Source organism: Borostomias antarcticus, assembly GCF_949987555.1.
Source record: "Borostomias antarcticus genome assembly, chromosome: 23".
NCBI classification, from domain to species: Eukaryota; Metazoa; Chordata; class Actinopteri; order Stomiiformes; family Stomiidae; genus Borostomias; species Borostomias antarcticus.
In genome coordinates, this window is record NC_140256.1 from 1225288 (window position 1) to 1250287 (window position 25000).

Genomic DNA, 25000 nt, shown 5'->3' on the forward strand with positions numbered 1-25000 from the left:
TCTGGTAGTCTGGTAGTCTGATAGTCTGGTAGTCTGATAGTCTGGTAGTCTGATAGTCTGGTAGTCTGGTAGTCTGGTAGTCTGGTAGTCTGATAGTCTGGTAGCCTTGTAGCCTGATAGTCTGGTAGTCTGGTAGTCTGGTAGTCTGGTAGTCTGGTAGCCTGGTAGCCTAGTAGCCTGGTAGTCTGGTAGTCTGGTAGTCTGGTAGCCTGGTAGTCTGGTAGCCTGATAGTCTGGTAGCCTGGTAGGCTGGTAGTCTGGTAGTCTGGTAGTCTGGTAGTGTGGTAGCCTGGTAGTCTGATAGTCTGGTAGTCTGGTAGTGTGGTAGCCTGGTAGTCTGGTAGCCTGGTAGTCTGATAGCCTGATAGTCTGGTAGCCTGGTAGCCTGGTAGCCTGGTAGCCTTGTAGTCTGGTAGTCTGGTAGCCTGGTAGTCTGGTAGTCTGGTAGTCTGGTAGTCTGCCGCCGGACCAGCCAGAGACCAGCTGCCCCTAATGAAGCCTTATTTAATTTCCACCTCTGCGCTTACGGTTTAATATCTTCGCCAGCCAGCGCAAACCGACTGGAATCTGCATGACATCAGATCATTTCTATCCGCATGTCTCTGTGCTTCTGAATCTTTAATATGTACAGTAGGCAATTAAAATTAATGACCATTCAGGCGAGGCCCAGCGTTGGCAGGCTTTCCTTCACATCAATTGTTTGATGGGTTTACCTAGAGGTTAAACTAACAAGCAAGGTTTAATTGGAAGCAATGAACGCCCTGGCCATCATCCTTTTTGCTTAACCTGCTCACTGCGGGTTTTAAGGGCAGGCGTGATGTGAGTAGACTCATCCAGCCAGATCACAACTCATCCGTCTCGTAGTGTTACCACTAGTTATTTTTCAGGAAGTAGAAAAAAAAAAATCACATTGGATCTCGCTTGATAATAAATGCACCGGCATTGCTATTATCATATGAATTAATAAATAGAAAACAAAACAATGTATGATCCTTATTTTCACAGGTATCATTTGTGACGCACCTCACACTAGTGGGGACCATCTGATATACAGTATTAATGAAGGTCTGATTTAGCTCACTAAAAGCTGAGGCCTGTTTCATCTGGAGCTCTGACCATGCTCTCCGTGTTCGGGGGTGATGCTGGTAATCCAGTCCTCATCCAATCAAACGGGGGGCTGAAGGTGACGCTGTGTCGGCTTCAATGGCGTCGACTGTACGAGTCTCACTGGCTCTCATAACATGCATCTCATAGCATGCTACAGTATCTAAACACAACACTGCTGCTCTACTACACTAGGCTTAACCACACTGCTGTCAATGCATTCAAAGCTTTTGATTAAACTAATTACACACATGAAATATATGTATGTATGTATGTATATGTATGTGTTTATTTTATGTATGTATGTATGTATGTATGTATGTATGTATGTATGTATGTATGTATGTATGTATGTGTTTATGTTATGTATGTATGTATGTGTTTATGTTATGTATGTTTGTGTGTGTATATATATAGGGTTAACCCTAACTCTATATAAAAATAAATGATATGCATTGTTTTTGTCAATCTATGTGAGGAGAGAATGGAATGTCATCCATATTTGATGGGCTTGAACTGGGTCAGTACTGTTCCTACAATAGCTATTCTGGTTCTGAGTGCTATGACTGTTTTCCACCACTGTATGGTGTTGCAAGCCTGGAGTCTGGGTGCCGCTGGTCTCCAACTCCCCGGGCATTAGGGGACCATGTTCCTGCTCTGCACACACTCTTCTCCTGCCCACTGAACTCTGCCTTTCCTGGTTCCAGGTTCAGCTAAACATTGTGTAAATCCAGGCACTATGTGGTCCAGAGCGCAACCCAATCCACACAACTAATTCCCTTTTATCTCGCGGCGGGCCGTGCATTCAATTGACTTGTCTGGGTAGTGAGAGCCGGGCGGGGAGACTGAATTACCTGACCTCAGCGCCGCCCGGACATCAAACGGAGTGAGTGTATAATGGCCGTGCGCACTCCTTCCCCAGAACACGACACCGGGTCTGTTCTCAGCACACCCACCAGAGAGAGGGGATGGAACTGTAGTTAATAATTCACTAGCATTCCCACCCCATTCCGGGTCAATACACGGCTCTTGTCTTTGATAGAGGGAATGCGCAAGCCTCCGTGATCTAAATACAACCGGGTTTGTAATGGCATCTTAAGGGTCACTTACAGGCACCGCCGGCGTGGGCTTTTTTTAAAACCAGACAACGTCCTCCTTGGCTGTGCTACTAATACGATCAATAATAGAGCAGGGTGCATTAATACTTAACATATGAACTCAGGGCATCCGTTCCTTAAATATATAACGTCCTGAAATATTGATAAAAGTCGATCATTTGAATATTGTGGGCTGTAACCACAGTCTGGGATGTGAACCTCCTCCCTGTGTTGTGATCTAGCTTGTGATCTCGCTTGTATCTCGCTTGTATCTCGTCTACCTGGAGGCCTGTCTGTCTGGTAACACCACTGCCCCTCCAAACTACCCTGTCTGGAGAGGATATATCAATTATGCCCCCCGACACGTTCATAAACCCGGATACAACCCCCTGACGTCCATACCTCCATTGAGGAGCCTGGCACAGCACATGCAACCAAACAGAAATAATAAGACTGCATCCTGCATTTAAGGGGCCATTGCCTTGTGAAGCGAGGTAATCTCGTCAACAACACTATTAGCTGCTCTCACATCGTTGATAGTGGCTCAAAACGAGCACATCGTCCTTGGGAGGAATCATCCAAGGATGAGGTTCACTTCAACAGTAAACAAGTCTCACACAGTCCGATGCTCACGTTTCAGCCTTGGCAGGATCAAGAAGTCAACGTTTTATTCTTTCATATACATCCCTATTATACTTTGTTTTAATTACTATTACTATTGATTCACATAATTGCACCCGTTATAAAGTAAATGCTGCCTTAGTTTAGTGGCGTAGCCTGAAGAAAGTGAGTTGTTTGGGAACTAGCAGAAGTAGTAGACGCTCAACCCAAGTGTCGATCTGGACCCCATTTCACTTCATTCCCCAGTGTGTCCAAGTTCATGGCCAAGCTTTCATGCTCTGGGCTACTCTGAGACGACACACAAAGAGGAGATTTGGCACAGTGTCGAGCCACAGACTTTGCTACTCACTTAGCCGGAGTGAACCAAAGCACTAAAAAAAGTAGTCAATATGAAAGTCTGCCGCGGCCTCGGCTTGTCAGGACGAACCCCGCTAATGGGGCTTGAGACGAGTTCAAGTGAATTTTTAAAAGCCCTCTTATTTCTGCTCAGACTGATTCGTTCTCATGGGAACTCACAGTGCCCTGTTTAGTGAGGCACTCTGGGAAATGCAGTTCCACTTGTGAGGGTCACTGCCAATTCCGCAGACTAACACAACGCACAGGTGGACAGCAGGACATTGACCGGTGGGAAGAGTACAGACAGAACTAGTAGATGCTCTACAACAGACATTAAATGCAGATTGTGGAAAACAATTCATAATGATGTAACAAAAATGACGTGGGACATTAAAACCAACACAAAGCTGCTGTTTGTAATGATAATTATGTTAAATAAAAAGTAGCTGTCGAGTCAAATAAACCGTTGTTTGATCCCTGTTAGCTTATCAGAAAAGAACGCACCCATTCTCTGGCTGGTCTTTGCTCGGCGCCAGACAGACAGTGAAATTGTAAGCAACGGACAGTACAATATGTCTGGGTTACTAGTATAGCGTGATAGATTTTCACAGCGGGGATATCAGTCCATATTGGTGAGGAGGGTTGGGTGGGGCGGGGGGGTTGGGGAGTGTGCAGAGTCAGACTGTGAAGGTGCACGACACAGAAAAGAAGGAAAGATAACAGAATGAGAACAACAACAGTGGATCAGGAGAAGTCATGACATACCTGCGATACTGTGATGGTGCTTCCCACCCCCTGAAGGCAAAAAAGAATGGGCTTTTTACAGGATCTGACTCTTCATGACTACACTGTAACCCCTCCACACACCCCCCTCCACACACAAAAGAGAACATTGATTGATGCTTATTCTATATAGATAACGAACGAATCTTACTCTGAAATTTTGTCCAGTGGCTAAAACCATGTATTTCTAGGATACAAAATCTGCATCAGAGTAACAACAATCGTAGCAGAATAGGGTGCAGCATAACAAAAAAAGTACTTGGTTTGGATGTGGGGGTTGGGTGCGAGAGATACTACAGCCTTTAGGTCTCCTGACTACCAGGCTATAGGAGAAGTGGGTGAGTCACATGCTGTGAGTGTGGATCTGTTCATCGGGTGGAACAGAGAACCCATGCTGTGAGGCAGCAGAGGCCCTGAACTCAAATACACCTGAGAGCATTTCCACCACACACTTTCACCTCAGAGCTCACATCTAGTTTTTTTGGGACTGCATATGGACTGGGCAAGACTCAAGTCCCGGAGATCAGACTGACACAAGCAGTTTCCTGTCTGAGAATAGCAGTTTCCTGTCTGAGAGTAGCAGTTTCCTGTCTGAGAATAGCAGTTTCCTGTCTGAGAGTAGCAGTTACCTGTCTGAGAATAGCAGTTTCCTGTCTGAGAGTAGCAGTTTCCTGTCTGAGAATATCAGTTTCCTGTCTGAGAATAGCAGTTTCCTGTCTGAGAATAGCAGTTTCCTGTCTGAGAGTAGCGGATATGCCCGACTCCTCAGCTCAGTTGACCTGGCTAGCAGAGCGAGCGCGCAGACAGAGAGAACACGCATGGCGGATGGGACTGAGAGAGAAAATGGCAGGGGAGCAGCGCGTGGACAGCTGGAGAAGGCTCTGATTGAGGCCAGTATGACAGTGACCTCCCTCCGTGGGGCTACTCCTCTGATTGGCTGAGCCCACCCAGGCCGAGGAAGACCCGGCCTCAATGTCAAGGTTAGATAAGGACATTGTGCTTTAGCTGTACGGCCTTCCAGCTGCTAGGGCTTCCAGGGACCTGGACTACTGCCTTTTCCAACCTGATTACCCACCAGCCACTGCGTCTGAGACAGGGAGCTCCACCCACCTGGGATACTGTGATGCTGCACTTCTTGGCCAACTCCTCTTTGGCTTCTTCGCTGGGGTACGGGTTGCTGAGGTGCGAGTAGAAATACTCGTTCAAGATTTCCGTCGCCTGCTTGCTGAAGTTTCTCCTTTTCCGTCTGAGTGGTGAGAAAACGAGAGAGAGAGGCCGAGCGCTCGTTAGCGAGGCCGGCAGTGACTCATCCGTTTAGATCGGACTAATTGCACAATCAATCTCGCACATTAATGGTGAAAATAATGAGGAATACTGTGTATTCTCTCAGCGTCGTCTTCATCAACACAGGATACAGTAGTTATCCCCTGCCGACACGTCTACACACACACACACACACACACACAGACACACACACACACACACACACACACGGCTCAGTCTGGTCTGTTGGTCCAGTCCCAGTCCGAGCGTGTAATGTGTGTTTAGCGCGGTGGACGGACGGGCTCGCTGACGGAGCGCCAGGCCCAGTCGAACTGCATCACGGAACGTTCTAGAAATCAGCACATGCCCAGCTGAGCATGGCTCCTGAGGAACCACAGCCCCGGGGGGAACCTGCCCAGCTGAGCATGGCTCCTGAGGAACCACAGCCCCGGGGGGGAACCTGCCCAGCTGAGCATGGCTCCTGAGGAACCACAGCCCCGGGGGGGAACCTGCCCTAACGAGACCCAGTCCCCTCCTCCCCCCGGGCTGCTGATTCCATCCTACTGGGCATGCTCATTCTGCCTTGTTTACTGCCCTTCAGGGGAGCTAGCGTGCTCGCGCCTGGTTTGATCGGCCCAGATCCCCTCTGGCTCTCTGACCAGAGCTCCACCAAACGGTTTGAGATGACAGTAACACAGAGACCCTGCTGGTGACGATCACAGGACTCATACCTGCTCTCAGGTGCTGGTGCATGACTGTGGTAAAATGCCTGATGTACAGTAATCTAGTTTAATATACAGTAATCTAGTTTAATGTACAGTACGACTCATGCAATTAATGGACGACTGTCTGTGTGGTGAAGTGATGAAAACAAGTCAACTTTTTAGTGTTATTATTAGGATATGTTTTTACTATAAGGCTGTCTCGTCCCTGACCTACACACACACACACACAGACGAAGCTCTGATCTACACACACACACACACCGAACACAGACAAAGCACGGACCTACACACACACACACACACACACACACACACACACCCCCCCCCCCAGACGAGGCCCTGACCTGGCGTCCAGGAAGCGCGAGCGCAGGATCATGACGGCCTCGCAGGTGCTCTGCTTCAGCTGCATCTGGATGGAGGAGAACTTGCGGTGGATGATGCCCACCATGCGCTCGATCTCCTTGGGGGAGATGGGCCGGGTTCGGCTCTGCTCCCGCAGCAGGTTCATCACGTGGGTGGTGAACTCGTTACACGCCTGCCGGACAGAGCACAACACAAACAAACAAACAAACAAACAAACAGCCGTGTCAGTGTCCGCACTCAGAGCAGCCATGTCAGCGGTCAGGGTGGAACTGTTGACCCGTGGTGAGAATAACACTTAATAACGTTTATAACACTGTTGGTTTGGCTGTGGAGGTGGTGCATTAATGTGTGTTAGTAGTATGATCATATAGGACTGGATTGGCTGTGTGCTAAAAGCATCTGTGTTGATTTTCCTGTTGAAAAGCAGAGCTTCATCTTTATACGACCGCCGAGCCCCTCGGTGACTTAACAGGTGAAGTCATCTATGAATGCAAATGCCGATTTGTAATTTGGCTGCGACCCAGCACTGAGAGAGTTTAAACAGCTTTTCGTTAAACCAGTAGTTCATACATGATTAATTAGAATAACTCATTTACGTAGTGCACACTTTAGCTCATTACTCTGAGTAAAATTCGTTAAGTATTTGCATTTAGATAATTAAAACCTGGAAACACCCTTAAGAAAGATGCATTCACTCCAGGCGAAGTCGCCTCCCCTCCTCCCCTCCTCCCCTCTCGGAGTGCAGAGAGTGAATTAGTGTAATTCACCTCACGGGCTGCTGAGGCATCAGTGTTACACCTTCAATTTCCTCCCATAATGCATCGGTGTTTTATTGCCAGAGCTCAGAGTGCTGGTAGTTGAAGTTGATCATACTCTAATTTCACAGAGATGACAACTCTAGTCCCAGAGGTTCTTCATGAAGCTCCATGGTGAATGTGTCTCCCTCCATTTAGTCCAATACTAAGATTACAGGTGTGGTGGTTTCTACTGACAGCAAATTAGCAGTGGCGATTGCTCCTATAAGCCAGGGTAAGCCTGGCTTACCCATACAAATCCAAATAAAACTTGATTTTTGCATCTTCTTTCAGTGAAAGAAGGCACGGAAATCGACTTTCGGACTGTTTTTGACTTGAATGCGTCTTGTATTCTGCCATCAAATGATTTTAGAGAGAGAAAGGAAGGTATGATTGAATGGTTTGGAGATTGTTAAAACGTCAGGGCTGAATCACCCACCTGTTCGTATTTCTCCAGCTCTGTGTGGTAGATCTGTCTGATCTGGGTGAGTTTGGCTCTGTAGTCTGAGTGCTCGATGGAGTTGTCTGCGACTCCGCCCGAGGCCGCCGCCGCTGCAGCCGCCGCCGCCGAGGCCCCGCCCCCTTTCTCCGGTCCGGACACGCCCTCCGCCAGCAGCATGTTGTCCAGGCGCATCAGCTGTGGGTCGGGGGGGTCCTCCTCCTGGGCCCCGCGGATGCTGAGACCTGAGGGACCGCACACAGACAGAGAGAGGCGGAGTCAGGGGCGGAGTCAGGGGCGCCATCAGAACATGCTCACACAGGTTACTCTCGTTGAGATATAAAAAAAAAAAAAACAGTTTTCCAAGACAGACCATTCCAAGATGGCCGCCAACACTCTGACTTGACATAATATCATCATAACACTCGCTACCATTTTGTTTAGCGCTACTGATACCTCACAGAAGGAGAGGTTGATGATCTCCAAATGATTCACACCAGAATGCCCTCATCAAACTCTCTAACGGCTGCTACAAACAATACAGCAGATTGAATCAAGCACAAAAAAACAGCCTCACAAGTAGCGTCGTGTTCAAAGCAGTGAACTTGTGAGTTCTACATTGAGTGTATGTTCAGAGAGTGTTATGGGCAATTAGCATCTTAGCTTCCATGGAGCCTCTATCCCCTGGTGAGGGTCGTCCCCTGTGGGCAGAGTACGGGCGGCTGGGTTTGTGTTGTCCCCCTGCCAGACCGCCTCCTCTAGCTCTCACAGGGCTGTGTACAGGGAGGCGCACACGACAACAACATCCACAAACCCACAAACGCTCAACAGTGAGGTGGCACTTCTGTCCTCTGAAAGAACGCTAAACAGATTGTTGCCGTTCTGTATATCAAGACTTGGCCCAGTCCAATTCATACTCCTGAAAGAAAACATGTCCTGTCTACCCATTTTAGGCATTTCTCTAGTTTTCTGCTATTATTATATTGATTTTTTTTCATGCAAATCTGTCAGCACTTTCTAATCAGGCGTCAATCAAAATACTTGCTGCACTTTTGATTGGTGAGGCTGGCTCAGTAGTTGCAAAGAAAACAGAATAATACTGAGTGCCCACTCAAATGTTAGGCTTTCCAGGGTTGCTCCAATTCAATCATCTCTGTGTGATTCAGGGGCTTTCAACAGCTCGTTAAGGCTTCATTAAGATATGCCAAGCTTCTAAATTCCAAATAAGAGGATTAGAGGCGCTATTGTTGCTCAGTAGCCGTGCAATCAGAGACTATTTAACCAGTCACTGACCGACTGACCCCGGCAATGAGTCACAAACACTGGAGTATGGATATACTGTCCTGTACACACACGTCTCTCTCTCTCTCTCTCTCTTTCTCTCTCTCTCTCTCTCTTTCTTTCTCTCTCTCTCTCTATCTCTCTTTCTTTCTCTCTCTCTCGCTTTCTCTCTCTCTCTCTATCTCTCTTTCTCTCTCTCTCTCTTTCTCTCTTTATCTCTCTCTCTCTCTCTCTCTCTCTCTCTCTCTCTATGTCCTACCCATGCCTCTCTCCCTTCCAATCTCTGTCTTTATACATGTACACACACACACACACATTATACACACAGTATACCATATCTCTCTTTCAAACACACACACACACACACACAGACAGACAGACACACACACACACACACACACACACAGTAAACTTCACTGAAGCTGATCTATAAATAGTGTGTGGTTCTATAACCTTGGACTCAGAAGGAGCAGCATGTGACTGGCTCAGACCCTGTCCCCATCACTGTCTCAGTCATTGTCCCTGTCTCAGTCATTGTCCCCATCACTGTCCCTGTCCCTGTCCCCATCACTTGGCTCAGTCCCCGTCTCTGTGTCTCAGTCAGAGGAGGGGACGACTGCAAGACTAATTTGCCTCTATTTATAAATTGGCTCGTTTGTGTGTTTTGTGTGTAATGGTGTGAAAGCATGGAGGATGAATGTGGCCATTTGTGTTGGAGACGTCGAGATGCTGGACAAGAGTCCATCAGCGGCAGAGCCAAGGCGTCCATGTGGACAATGTGCCGCTGCCTCACTAACCCTCATCCACAGCTTCTAGAACACTCCGCGAGATGAACTACTCTCAGTCCAGCAGACAGACACACACATCATGAATAATCAGTTAGCTTGGTTGAGCGCAAGAGGCAGGCTGCATTACTTTTTAGTGTGTTTCATAAAAAATGTAATCAAAACAAAAAACCCGAAAATACTCCTTCAAAGTCTCACTTTTTTTTTTCGGAAGACCATCACTCTTCCACAAGACGGTCTTCTGAGAAGCGCTTTGTTTTACTACAATTCCAGGCAGAAAACAGTGAAGTATAGAGCTATGCTTGACGTGTGCTAAACAAATTCCCCTCTGGGGCAATAAAGGTTTCAATTCAATTCAATTCAATTCATGGAGGCATGGAACAAATTCCCAAGATTTTTGATTTTAGAAAGCAACATGGCATGTTTCAAAAATAAATTAAGATTATTATACTTATTAACACATAATGTAGCCTGACTTAAAACTTGTCCATGTGTATGTGTGTATATGTGTATGTATGTGTACATATATGTACATATGTATGTGTGTATATGTATATATATATATATATATATATATATATGTATTATTATTATTTTATTTTTCTCACTAGTGCATTATGATTTTTCCCCCAAATCCGTTTTCAATATATGTTGGATCTTGAGTTGCTGTTAGCTGTCGTGTTGTTTGTGTTGTTATTGTCTTTGTATTGTTATGTTATTTTTATCTTGAGTTGTTGTTAGTTTATTTGGTGTGTGTTGTTATTGTACTGTAATGTTGCATTTGTATTCGTCACGCATGTCTTTTGAAATGATTGTTTAATAAATAGGACCCAGGAAGACTAGCAACTGTCATTAGAGAGTTAGCTAATGGGGATCCATTATGAAACATGGAAACATCTATGATCCTCTACGAGATGAGCGCTCTCAGGCTAGTCAACAGACACACATCCTCTAGAGATGAGCTCCTCTCAGTCTAGTCAACAGACACACCTCCTCTAGAGATGAGCTCCTCTCAGTCTAGTCAACAGACACACATCCTCTACGAGATGATCTCCTCTCAGTCTAGTCAACAGACACACATCCTCTAGAGATGATCTCCTCTCAGTCTAGTCAACAGACACACATCCTCTAGAGATGATCTCCTCTCAGTCTAGTCAACAGACACACCTCCTCTAGAGATGATCTCCTCTCAGTCTAGTCAACAGACACACACCTTCTAGAGATGATCTCCTCTCAGTCTAGTCAACAGACACACATCCTCTAGAGATGAGCTCCTCTCAGTCTAGTCAACAGACACACATCCTCTAGAGATGAGCTCCTCTCAGTCTAGTCAACAGACACACCTCCTCTAGAGATGATCTCCTCTCAGTCTAGTCAACAGACACACATCCTCTAGAGATGAGCTCCTCTCAGTCTAGTCAACAGACAAACATCCCAGATGCCATGAAAAACACAATTTTCCTCATCACTGTAGATGCTTTAAAAAATATCTACTGACCTTTTCTAAGTACATTCCACCTTTTTATATATATATATATATATATATATATATATATATATATATATATATATGCTGGTTTAACCGCCAAATGAGCAGCCATTTGCTCAGTTGCAGTTTTCTTTGAGCATGTTTCTTTGTGCTCGCGGTGGTGGAGAGAGGAGAGAGGAGAGAGAGGAGAGAGAGGAGAGAGGAGAGAGGAGAGAGAGGAGAGAGGAGAGAGGAGAGAGAGGAGAGAGAGGAGAGAGGAGAGAGGGGTACCCGCGTTTCTTTGTGCTGGAGGTGGTGGAGAGAGGAGAGAGAGGAGAGAGGAGAGAGAGGAGAGAGGAGAGAGGAGAGAGAGGAGAGAGGAGAGAGGAGAGAGAGGAGAGAGAGGAGAGAGGAGAGAGGGGTACCCGCGTTTCTTTGTGCTGGAGGTGGTGGAGAGAGGAGAGAGAGGAGAGAGGAGAGAGAGGAGAGAGGAGAGAGGAGAGAGGAGAGAGAGGAGAGAGGAGAGAGGAGAGAGGAGAGAGAGGAGAGAGAGGAGAGGGGAGAGGAGAGAGGAGAGAGGAGAGAGAGGAGAGGGGTACCCGCGTTTCTCACCTCAGGTACATTAAATAAAACTCTGGGACACATTTCCACACCAAACCCCGTTGTCACTCTCACTCCCCTCACTCCCGATCCAGAGGACACGCCGCTGGGGGAATTTACACGGCCTCTCGGTTAAATGGACATAAATCACTGGTTTCATTCAAACCAAATAATCACCGGCCATAAAGAGCTTCTTGTCTCTTAACATATATTACTGCAAAGTTCCTGTGAGCAATAATGCGGCCGTTCACAGGAAAGGCAACCAGAGGGAGGCATGAGGAGGTGACATTTAACCCTGTTAGGCGCTGACGTGTGGAGTGGCCGTGACATTTTTATCATACGTGTCCGTTTGTATTTGGGGAATCAGCGGGGTAAAAATGATTACTGCCCTGGCCGGGGAGGCGTCCAGCGCTGCAGGAGTCCACCAGGGTGTGTTTGTGCCACAACGGCTACGGAGGGTCATCCATTACAAACACACTTAGCAGCGGCGGTGGTCTGCGCCTGTGTGGACCTGGAGACCAGCCCCTGGAGACCAGCCCCTGGACAGAAACCCCTGGACAGCAGCCTCTGGAGACCAGCCCCTGGAGACCAGCCTCTGGACAGCAGCCCCTGGACAGCAGCCCCTGGAGACAACGCTGCTACAACAGGAAGTTTGTTGCTTTCCTTTCGTCTATCTTTCAGACGGAGGATGTTCCTCGTATTCTGGACGCCCCGTGTGAGCTGTGCACTCATCGCACTTTTACAAAATAGTCTTCCGTCAGATAATATCTTTAATTTGGGTTGAGGCTGACAAATCCGTACGCTAACTTCAAATTCCAGAGACATTCAATAGCTAACTGTCATGGCCTGTTTGCCTACTTAAATCGGCTTTTTTTTTGAAAAGCAACGTTTGTGATTATCCGTATTCAACAGTCAGAGTGGATTAAAGTAGAGAACTATGCTTCAGTATTTGTCCTTGGTGAAGCCTGGTGAACATCAGGGTTGGACAGAACATTACGTCCCTAGAAACATGCAATAGTCGGCTATTTACTGTATAGGAAAGACAAGGAAGCAGGAAACAGCATGCTGGCGCAGAGGGCCTTCCCCTGGGACAATGGCTTCTCTCTCTTCCTGGGCTGAGAGATAGTCAACATCGTGATTAAACATTCCTATCAGGGAGGGGGGGGGGTCTTTTTCATTTTTTCCCCCACATGTTTAACGTTGGTTCAAGAAAGAAAAAGAATTGGAGTAAAAAAAACAATGAAAAAAAAACAGAAAACAAAACGAGCCATGAAGCCAGTGTCCAGAGTCATGAAGACAGAGTCCAGAGCCATGAAGACAGAGTCCAGAGCCATGAAGACAGAGTCCAGAGCCATGAAGAGAGAGTCCAGAGCCATGAAGAGAGAGTCCAGAGCCATGAAGACAGAGTCCAGAGCCATGAAGAGAGAGTCCAGAGTCATGAAGAGAGAGTCCAGAGCCATGAAGAGAGAGTCCAGAGCCATGAAGAGAGAGTCCAGAGCCATGAAGAGAGAGTCCAGAGCCATGAAGAGAGAGTCCAGAGCCATGAAGAGAGAGTCCAGAGCCATGAAGCCATGCTGGGTTACTGTGGGCTGCTGATGAGTTGGGCTGTCCAGCGTTGCTCAGCTGCTCTGCCCTCTCAGACAGGACAGCCCTGTCCACCCTCCGAGCATAACCATAACCGTACTACATAACCGTACTACATAACCGTACTACATAACCGTACTACAAAGTGTGCGTAAAGACAGTTCATTTGTATGTTACTTGGTTTGGATATAACAGTGAGTCTTCTTCGTCGTGCAGGTTAGGTGTTATGTCCTCCCCCCCCCAGGCTCGGGGCCGAGGGGCTATCCAACAGTAAATATGAAGGGAAATGGACTCTTATTTTGCGCTGTCGTCCAAGGCGCTTTACAACCAAGGCCTCTCATTCACCCATGTGTTTAACACAGCATATATCCTGCTGTGTTGCTATCCACGTGAACAGTGAGGTTCAGAAACAGGGAGGTGCATCGACAGTGTGTGTGATACTTATATATATGTATACTTATACATATCTATCTATGTGTGTGTGTGATATCTACATATGTGTGTGTGTGATACCTATCTATGTGTGTGTGTGATACCTATCTATGTGTGTGTGTGTGCCGTGCATAGCTGTGTTTGAAAATACACAATCTGGCTCTGTTACTTCCACCGCTTCCAAAACATCCCATTCAATACTCTCTCCCTGACCTCCTCTGCAGCGCCATGCTTCACCCGAATGGGCCCAGCACACGCGCTATCGACACCCTGTTCATCTAATTGCATTGATCCGCTAAGGTCTCCCAAAGCTAACTAATCGAAACAGAATTTATTTTCTGTCAATATTTGCAAAGGTCATCTCTCTTAAAGCAGGAGAGGTCCGGGCGCGGTCAGGGCTGTCAGCTGCTCCACAGCCCCGCCAAGGTGAACCCTGGTCGGGGGATAGCCAGGGAGGAGCTCCCCCCCCAACCCACCGCGTGATTACACGCCACTGCCAAAGTCAACACGCCGGGGACGACACAGGGCTTACTGGAACACAACACAAAGAGCCCGGTGTCACCGCAGCCTCGGTCCACGTCTCTTCTGACTGGATATCATCCCTTTGTCAAAGCCCCTGGATCAGCCAGACTCGGCTCTGGAAGTGGATCAAATTACCATCGGAAATCTTTTGTTCTGGCAAATAAAACATAAAGATTGTCTTTCATTGATGTCCTTAAAGTCTTTTTTAAGCCTGGCCTACATCCACATGGCACAACGAATCAGAGAGAATGCCTGCGGGCTCTCTCTCTCAAGCATGTACAGTAATTAACATGCCATTAACACATTAATACACATTAGCTATTCCCAATGTTAATGGCACAGTAATTACCATACCTGATACCACACTGAGCACATTTGCCACATTTAGTTTCACTTTCCTCTGTTGAGTGAGCTGAAAATAATCCAGTTCCAGAGTCTAATTCAGGAGCCTAAATCAGTCTTTTTCCCCCACAGACAGAAGCGCTGGCTTTGATAGTTCTCTGTATGTACATTATGTACAGTACCCATGGATGTGTATGTACACTCTGCTTCAAACAGCATCAGTGAGAAAAGATGCACACGTTAGATTATCATTCTGTCTCCATAGACAAAAGACTTCAAAGCTACATGTTTCTCACTGTACACACAGCGAAAGCTCTGAGGGCGATGAGCGTGTGTGTGTGTGTGTGTGTGAGCGTGTGTGTGTGTGAGTGTATGTGTGTGTGTGAGCACGTGTGTGTGTGAGCATGTGTGTGTGTGTGAGTGTGAGTATGTGTGAGTGTGAGTGAGTGTGTGTGTGTAAGCATGTATGTGTGTGTGAGTGTGTGTGGATTAAAACATGGCGCTGAAGGGCCCCTAAACCGTGGGGATTCCCTGTCCAGAGCGATGATGTATTTCCTGTGGAGTGGTGAGTGATAAGCCAATCAGACGCGCTGACAGTGAGGCGTTTCAGCCAATCAGACGCGCTGACAGTGAGGAGTTTCAGCCCCCCGGTGTCGGGTCAGAACCGCTCTCGTCACACGGCGCCGGCGCTCGCTAAACGGACAGAACAGCAGGAGGGACAAAAGTGACAAAAAGTGGCCGAGGTCAGAGAAGAAGATGGCTGTCAGTTCAGGTAGCCTCTGTCTCCGTGACGACGCCCGTCTGCCCCCGGAGGACGAGGGGGGGGGGACGTGAGGGAGGGGGCGGAGCCAGGGAAAAGATAACCCAAACTAACATCTTGTAGACATTTTGCGGAGCGCACCAAAATTAATCAGCGGCCCACCGAGGGGGTGACATTTGTGGGAAGTGACACGCGACATGACAGAGCAGGGAGGAGGGACGGAGGACCGCCGAGGGAGGGATTCTGGGTAAACAAGGCCCACTGTCACTCGCCACGTCCGTGTGGGCGTCCGTGCTCTGCGCGTGTGTGTTCTGCGCGTGTGTGCTCTGCGCGTGTGTGTTCTGCGCGTGTGTGTTCTGCGCGTGTGTGTTTAGTGCGCGTGTGTGTTCTGTGTGCGCTCTGCTTCCTGCCCTCTCAGACTCTGGGTTGGGCAAACGGCCAATCGGTGCGCTGATGGCTGAGCAGGCCGGGCTGTGGCGGCGGCACGCTGCGGTCAGGGAGGCCGGCCAAATGAGTGGACAGGACCTCCGATCCAGATCAGCTCACTGACTGACCCTGCAGGACTCAGGCTGCATGGGGCTCCAGCATAGGGCTGCTGATGGGTCACTGACCACTGGACTAGCAGCACCACAGCACGCCTGTTTACTCACTGAGATATCTACTGCTTCACTGCAGGTTTACAATATATTCATCTGTATCTCTCTCTCTCTGTCTTTATATATATATATATATATTCATCTATCTCTCTCTCTGTCTATATATATATATATTCATCTATATCTCTCTCTCTCTGTCTATATATATATTTATATATTCATCTATATCTCTCTCTGTGTGTATATATATATATATTCATCTATATCTCTCTCTCTCTGTCTATATATATATATAAATATATATATTAGGGCTGGGTTAAAAAAAATCGATTAATCGATTCTGAATCGATTCATGAATCCCAAAATCGATCTTTTATTTAATGAATGAATGAATAAATGAAGGAATGAATAGTTCATTAATTCATCATTCATTCATTCATTTTTGGAAATCAGTGTCGATACCCAGCCCTAGTATTGATGTGTTGCATAACTTGGCAGTCATGTAATTAAGGTTACAGCAAAAAAAAAAAAACGATATTGAATCGAATCGAATTGAATCGTGATAATCGATTCTGAACCTTTTGAATCGGAATCGAATCGATTCTTGAAATTCGAATCGATACCCAGCCCTAATATATATATATATATATATATGTATATTCATCTATCTCTCTCTCTCTCTCTCTCTATATATATATATATAATCACAAAACATATCTGAAGGATCTCAATAGGAAACATGATATCTCTTATTTCATATCATCTTGTGATGGTCTTTAGCTGCTAGCCTCAGTTTCCTGCCGAGGTACAGTAGCCTGCTTCCTTATTCAGACCTCAAGCAAATAATGCAAATGTGTGACTGAAAGCCCTTCTGAAACACCCCACGGCAACAACGTGTTTTCTGCTGCTCCCTAATTAGAAGAGGGAGATTGCATGAAACCAGGTCACATGGCGGGGTCCTGCAGAGAAGCAGGCAGATCCACAGACGCCACTTCATCTACACATCACTGGTCTGACGCCATGCAGGCATTATTCTAGAGGCTAAGGGTGAAACTAATCATTCTATCCACGTTATTAATCCCAGATTTTTCCTTGTGTTCCTAAATAAATGGTTTAAGATTGATGTGTGTGTGTGTGTGTGTGCGCCTGCACGTGTGCGTGTGTGTTACACGCTCACATGAACAGTAAGGCAGCATAGGAGACATACAGTAGCGTGATCCGGCGCCGTAGAGATGATTCCTCGCCGTGGCGTTTCCACACCGGAGCTGACAGCCCATCGTTTACATTCTGATGCGGCGTGTCCATGGGAACGGCTGTTCTGCCTGGAGGAGACGAAGCCCTTTCCCTTTGAGAAGTCTCCTTTTATGGGCTAGAATACGACTCCAAATTATACATAAAGAGTGCATTACAGCTGCGGTAGTGAACGGTATAAAGCCCTGATTACATGGCGGCGCAGGAGAAACACCCACTGACACACAGACGGAGCAGTCTGCTGATTGTCCTCGGGAGAAGGAGACACGGTCGAGAGCGTGGCGATCTGTCTGGGCTCGCCGCGACCCGGCGGGGCACATTGTACCGGCCGTCCAGGGTCACATGACGCACCTGAGAACAGGAGCGGCGTGGCCGACGGCGTCTTGGCGCCTGATGCTGCCAGTTGCTCTGGTCGGCGGGACGCGGCGGGCGGCGAGCCGTGGCGCGAGGGCGAGCGGGAGGGATCACGTCCGGCCCGGCGATGGCGTGTGACAGAAGCGGGCCAGAGAGGACGAGGACAGACAGGAGCAGACGTCCTGATGTCACCTGATGTCCCCTCTCCTCCACCATCATCCTCCTGGTTCACTCAGTAGATCACGTCACACCCGCTGTCTATTCGTAAGAATAGAAGCAGCTTTTTTTTATTTTTATAATCTAATATTTATGCCCCAATAGCAAACTATAGGGAATGATTGCCATGCAGAGAACACCTGAGAGAACCGTTTCACACCACGTTCTGTGGAATTCCATCTCACTTACGACGCAGCTGCTGCTCGTTGTGTGATAAGGTAGAGAGGGGTTATTTGTTTGCTAATTATTCCGAGCCGTGTATTTTACACACCATTTAATGATTTAGTCTGGAGGCGTGGCCACGGGCTGTGACTTCCTGCCCCAGTTATCCAAGATGAACCGCGCTCTCTCCCCGCTGTCACCCCTGTCAAACGTACGAGGCCCCCCCCCCCTCGCAGGGCGTCACCGGAGCGTGGTCGACACGCCGCCAAGCAAGACAACGGCGCCCGTGTCTTCGCCGCGTACCGGGAGAGCGAGGGGCGGGGCCGGGGGTTCACTCTCATAATTACAGTAATTAACAGTTGCAGATTTAATTGGAAGGGAAGGCGTTAGCGGGAGGGACATGGCGGCGCCGCGTTCGAGGGGGAACCTTTGCTGTACGGGGTCTTTGTCTGGTCCACACCTAATGGAGCCGGTACTGGCTGGCGGGCCGACTCTCGCCGGCTGGCTCCGTTGATGGCGAGCGCGGGCGCTGACGCGACACGGCGTGGGTCCAGACGACGGCGCTTGTCACGGCCCAGACTGCCGGCAGATAATTAGGTGCCAGGTTAATGAGAGAGCGGGCTCTTGATGGCGTTTGGTTACTGTATGCGGGCAATTAATGGCTTTGTGCTTGTGTTTTTGTTGCCCACTAGGGTGGAAGACCCAGGCTGGAGGGGGGGTGAGGGGGGGCGGGGGGGGGGTGAGGAGGGGGGGGGGGGGGGGGGGTGAGGAGGTGGGGGGGGGGGGTGTTGAGGAGGTGGGTGCGACGCTGGACAGGACTGGCATTTACCACAGATCAGGAGCCTCAAAAACCCGGGGTTTTATTACAGATGTGTAGAAATGATGACGTAATTCCAATTTTAAATCGCCACCATCTGACCTTTTCAGACTGTAATGCCCCGTGGCTCGGCTCCCCGTGTTTAAGATCCCAGACGTTCAGTAGGGTGGGCCTCGAGTTTCCAGGTCAACGACAGGACACGGGACACACATCACAAAGAACCCAGAGACCCGGCTCTTATTCCAGAAGTGTTCACTTAATTCTGAGGATCACGTTTCATTATGTGTTTGTGAAACTCCAAACCACCGCGTTTTCATTCCTTTGGATTTATTGTCCATGAATCCAGTGAGGTCTTGAGACGGCGTCTTGCTCAGCCCAGCAGCTCAACGCCTGCTATTTTACAGTCTGTTGTTCTCTTGTCTGCGGTGGCCAATTAAGCTGCTATAAGATAAATGGCCACTCACAACTTTGATGTCCATCTTTTTAATAAGCTTTGGTTAAGATGACATCTGTGTGAAAGAGTTCAATATCCTCTCGGCAGGAGAGAAAAGGTTTATTCAGAAACGAGGAATCATGTAAATGCTGCTGGAGGTTTAGACGGCGTTGGGGATCAACCCTTTCGCTGTGCACTCCAGTGGCAATATTCATTATCTTTTACTGCACATCACATGGACATCTTAGTTCTGGAGATTAGCCAGCCAAATATGATTTCCAAAGCCTCTCCAAGTACGTGCTTTTCACAGAGACGACTTGTGCAAATAAGAATACGGTTTCTAAATATTCAACTACACTGTATAATGTACGTCAAAGAAATTACTGAGCACTTATATTTTTTTCTATGTGTGTTTTCATATTTTATAGAGACAAATTAATTCCCATGGAATGCTTGAGAAATCCAATAAAAGAGAGCCAGGGTTAGCGTGTCCGTGACAGGACCCAGAGTGTTGGGTTGTGTTTGGTGTTGAGAGGACCCAGAGTGTTGGGTTGTGTTTGGTGTTGAGAGACCCAGAGTGTTGGGTTGTGTTTGGTGTTGAGAGGACCCAGAGTGTTGGGTTGTGTTTGATGTTGACAGGACCCAGAGTGTTGAGCTGTGTTTGGTGTTGTTCAGCGTAGCCTCGCTGGCCTGCGGTCCTGCTTCTTTATACGCGTGTGTAACTCAGCCAGGAATAATGTAAATGTCGGGAGAGTCTTAAGCCTGAGCAGGGCCGTATAAAAGCGCTCTGTTTCAGGCTCGTAAAACAAGTCAATAAATACAGTGGCGCGGCCGGTGCTGTCTGCCGGTCTCTCCTGAACGAGGACTGAGGTGAACTGCTTCTTTTCAGCATGGCAGCAGAGGATGACAGCGCCATTATGTGCCCTCATCCATTCTGACTATCACTGGCCACAAGCGAGACGCGTCAACATTACACCGGCCTGCGCTAGAGATTAGAGAGAGAACGCACTCTCATCCTCTGAGAGACCGCGGCGGGTTGTAGGAGGTGGATAAACGCACAAAATACTGCCTACGACCGACCTGTGTTAGAAAATTCTCTCTCTCTCTCTCTCTCTCTCTATCTCTCATTCTATCTTTCTCTGTCTCATATTCCTCACTACCTACTGACTCTCAACCAGACAGAACAAAAGCCTTGTGCTGTCCAACATGCGGTACATCCTGCCCCACCGCAGTCAGAACGAGCTGCTGCTCTTCCCTGTTTGCTCTCCAAATGGGAAGGTGAGGACAGAACCTCAACACAATGGAAACGTCATTAGCCGGGCAAACAGTCCAACACCAAAACTCTAGCTTTCTTGCTTTTCATATTATGTCACCAGTTCATAAAGGCTAATATTCAGTCACCGGCCTCACATTTGGTGTAATGTAATCGGTGCTCTCTGTGACACCGTGTCAGCTGTGCTCTCCTCCCAGGTCGGCTTCACAAACCGGAACGGGTTCCTCTGCAAACAGGTTCCAAAGTGTCTCTCTTCTGCTCTCTCTAGTCACACACACAGGCCATATATCACCCCGGAGCCAACTTCAATAACCTACCAATCTGATATTCACTCAGAGTATGGACTCCTTCTTCCCTTTTCCCATTTCCGTGGGGTTTACCGAGATTATAGGTACAGTGTGGAAATAAAACCTCTACAAAACAAAACATATCGAGTGCTACTGTATCTTCATGGATGTGTAGGCGAGGGAGAGGGGGAAGAGCCGTGAGTCAAACCCTTATATGGCTTTCTTCTTCTCCTCCTCACGCCATTCCACTGGTGAGAACATCTACGGAGCGTTGCAAGCTTAAGATACTGTGGTAAGCAGTACAAATCCCCTGGATAAAATGAAATGTATTAAACATGTGGATTTCATAAATCCTCCCCCAGTCTGGGTCAGAGCCGCTCCAGAGGCCGACTGTAACAGCCTCAGCACCGGTGCTCAGTCACTGGCCTCCGACTGCTCCTAAACTCAACATCAGCAAACTACTAAGGGTACGAACACCGAGGTTTTAGAGAAATGGGCCGTGTTGTTGATATGATTATCTTGTATTCCATACATAGGTTATGGCAGTGGTGACTATAGCAAAAGCCATTGTTAGATGAAGTGTGGCTATTATTAATTCTATATAGCATTTGCCCACCGCTAGCTACCTCTGGAAATGTTGTTTGTATTTGTACTGAGGGGTTGAAATGGAGGTTGGCGAACACTTGGACAGAAAAAAAGTCCATTTATCCAAAGACAAACAGTCACCCTGACAAAGGAGGCAGCTAGTCCTCAAGGTTCACCGCTCTGTGGCTTTTTCTCTCCTTGTTCACCATAGTCTTTTATAAACCATCCCGAGTCCAAGCGCAACGCAGTGTTAAACACCCAACTGGGATCCTTTAACCTTGAGTAGCCTAGCAAAGGTAGAGGCAGCCTGGGGCTACGGGGGGACTGGGTACCACAACTCCCAGCGCCATGCTGCTCCACAGTGGGGGCCGGCAAGGCCAGATTGGCAGAGGCCTGGCGTGGGGGGGGGGGGGGGGGGGGGGGGGGGGGGGCGGCCCATTCATTTAAGTTGTCCCATTCTCTATTTGTTTTGTTCTTCCAAATGGCGCTTGTCTGGCCGGCCCACTAAACACGGGTGGAGGAGAAATTGCATCCACATTCAACCTTGGTGCCGACAGCCCTGCTATTTGAGCATCTGCTGCCAGCCTGCTCACCAGACATTCAGGGTAATTATTTCCCAAGCTTGATGGATAATCTGTGATCATTAAAGATCAGAAGAGCTAAGAAAAGACAGGCAGTAATTATCATTGCTCTGTGACTCTTCCTGATAAGTGAAGGACTTTGAGCAGTTGTTTACACGGCTGGTAAAGCAGATTCTAAGCCAGGAAACAAACTGTGATGCTGTTCAGAACCGTCTGCCAACAAGGTCACACGCTAACAAAGACACAGTCTGGCGCAGTACTGTGTAGGTCTGTGTGTGGGCATATTTACACACAATTATTGTTTTATAGTATGTGGAGAAAGTATTAGTAGATCACATCTCTCTCTCTCTCTTTATCTCTCTCTCTCTCCCTCTCTCTCTCTCTCTCTCTCTCTCTCTCTCCCTCTCTCTCTCTCTCTCTCCCTCTCTCTCTCTCTCTCTCCCTCTCTCTCTCTCTCTCCCTCTCTCCCTCTCTCCCTCTCTCTCTCTCTCTCCCTCTCTCTCTCTCTCTCTCTCTCTCTCCCTCTCTCTCTCTCCCTCTCTCTCTCTCCCTCTCTCTCGCTCTCTCTCTCCCCTCTCTCTCTCTCTCTCTCCCTCTCTCTCTCTCTCTCCCTCCCTCTCTCTCTCTCCCTCTCTCTCTCTCTCCCTCTCTCTCTCTCTCTCTCTCTCTCTCGCTCTCCCTCTCTCTCTCTCTCTCTCTCTCCTCGTGCAAAACAAATAATACTGCCGGCAAGCCCTGAATCACTTCACTTCCTATTTCTGAATCACTTCACTTCCTATTTCTATGCGCCGTATAATTTAATCATTTCTGTGACAGTTGACGATTACTTCATCACAGTGTAATGACAGATTAAAAAGTTGTCAAATTAAATATTGAAGGGGTCTGCCAGCAGTTGTGAATTTAAAGGAATAACACAGATTGGAGATGAAATGAGGGACCTATATGCATATTTTATGCCATAGGGAAGGGATCCATATATATTGTCCTCGGGGCCACCTACAGCTCTGGGTAATAAAGACTAGGGGGTCGGTACATGTGGCACCCAGGAATTAATATGGGAGAGAAATTGCTTTCATACAATGATGTCAAAAGGAATATGGCAGTGCATGATCATGTGGAATAAAGATAAGACTCTCTATTCTCCCTGAGTGAGTATTCTACTAATGGCTTCATCCTCCCCTTTATTATATGAAGCTTGAATGAACATCCATTGAGAGACATGAACAGCCGTTACTTTTCAATAGCGCAGCAGATCAGTGAGAAATGCCCGTGTGAACATGTGGGACAGCTTTCTCACCCGCTGAAGAAAAGGGACAATGACAAGTGACAGTTACTGTATTACAGTTTCAGCGAGATCTGATTTCAGAGAATTACAAAGCGAATGTTCAGGATGCAAGAGGGTTGAGTCTTGAGCAAGCGGCAGGGTGTTCCTGCTTCTGTTCCTCGCTCCGCATTAAAACCTCCCACTAACAAGGACTCCCACACACATCCCATTCATCACCTCTCCCAAGCAGACGATGTCTGGACAGATACACACGCCATTTAGAATCCAGCTAAATCCACTCATTTAACATCCAACAACTCAGCTTTCTGTACTGCAGGGGTCTGCGTTTATATGCACCAGGAATACTATAGTGATACAGTTTATATGCACCAGTAATACTATAGTGATACAGTTTATATGCACCAGTAATACTATAGTGATACAGTTTATATGCACCAGTAATACTATAGTGATACAGGTCTGACGTTTATATGCACCAGTAATACTAATAATACTATATTGCATTTAAACCTTGTGCCGTTGCAATGGCCACTAGGCTGTCCGTACTGTACCAGCTATCCAGAGCCATTCCCAGGTCCACACACACTAACTCATGCAATAAGCACCATTGTCACACTGCCTTCCCCTCCAAATGGTGTCCTGCCTCCGCCATCTGCATGCCTTCCCAGGACACCCCACTCTGACGCGGCCATAATGACGCATGACTAAGTACAGTTAAAGCGTTGCAGTCTGTTGGGTGAAAGTGGTCAAGCGCTTCGCTGTGGCGTGACTGCGAACGGCAGACTGTGACTGGCGAGGCGGTCGAACGTTGATGGTGGATGAAAGGCAGTGACGGGCGCGGCGCTGGGTTTGTGTGTGTGTGTGCGTTTGTGTGTGTGTGTTTGTGTGTGAATTTCCATTTGTGTGTGAGAAAGGCACATCATATGTGTGTGTGTGTGTGTGTGTGCTTCAGTGGCAGGTGCGCTTGATAGAGAGCCCTCAGTTAAGAGGTGCAGCGCTGGTCTGTTAAATCTGGGACATGGTTTGAAGTTCCCCCCTCTACCAGGGCCTAGTGTGGTTAGGGCCTAGCATCGTTAGGGCCTAGTGTGGTTAGGGCCTAGCATCGTTAGGGCCTAGTGTGGTTAGGGCCTAGTGTGGTTAGGGCCCAGCGTGGTTAGGGCCTAGCATCGTTAGGGCCTAGTGTGGTTAGGGCCCAGCGTGGTTAGGGCCTAGTGTGGTTAGGACCTAGCGTGGTTAGGACCTAGTGTGGTTAGGACCTAGTGTGGTTAGGACCTAGTGTGGTTAGGGCCTAGTGTGGTTAGGGCCTAGTGTGGTTAGGGCCTAGTGTGGTTAGGGTCTAGTGTGGTCAGGGCCTAGTGTGGTTAGGGCCTAGTGTGGTTAGGGCCTAGTGTGGTTAGGGCCTAGTGTGGTTAGGACCTGGCGTGGTCAGCGCTCCTAGCAGCTGGGCCTCAATCTCCACACAGGTGGCTGGACCAGAGCATCCTGGCACGGTCTCCAACCCCACCACACATTCTGGACGCTGGACTACCAGCTACTCCACACACACCCTGAAGAACCAGCTCAATATCAACACTCACACTACCCCCACCCTACCCCTGACCCCTGCCTCTACCTGGACCCAGGCACACTCACACACACCCTGAAGAACCAGCTCAATACCAACACTCACACGCCAAATACACAAACATTTCAAACCTTTATTTATACTCGTAAAGCACTGAGGTTTCCCTCATTTACAGTGTTGACGAGTTCAACATACGTACATTCACCCTTAAAAACATCCGCAATCCACTGCTGAGTATACAGACTCCATTTGAGTAGGTGAAACTACAGTGGTGGTTCGCTGGGTGGCCCGTGGTTC

General features: G+C 48.0%; 1 protein-coding gene across 5 annotated transcripts in view; it reads right to left on the minus strand.

The window, feature by feature from the left end:
* pbx3b (pre-B-cell leukemia homeobox 3b) overlaps nt 1–25000 on the minus strand; it is a gene marked incomplete at both ends in the record, with an annotated part of 70608 nt that overhangs the window by 7812 nt on the left and 37796 nt on the right. For 3 of the 5 annotated variants that reach the window (XM_084456791.1, XM_084456794.1, XM_084456793.1), the window contains 3 exons: nt 5052–5187; nt 6274–6464; nt 7526–7770. In XM_084456791.1, coding sequence (XP_084312917.1) covers nt 5052–5187; nt 6274–6464; nt 7526–7770 — 572 coding nt within the window. Of the gene's footprint in view, nt 1–3923; nt 3954–4991; nt 5188–6273; nt 6465–7525; nt 7771–25000 lie in introns of all 5 variants that reach the window. The other 2 variants (XM_084456792.1, XM_084456790.1) reach the window with 2 other exon arrangements.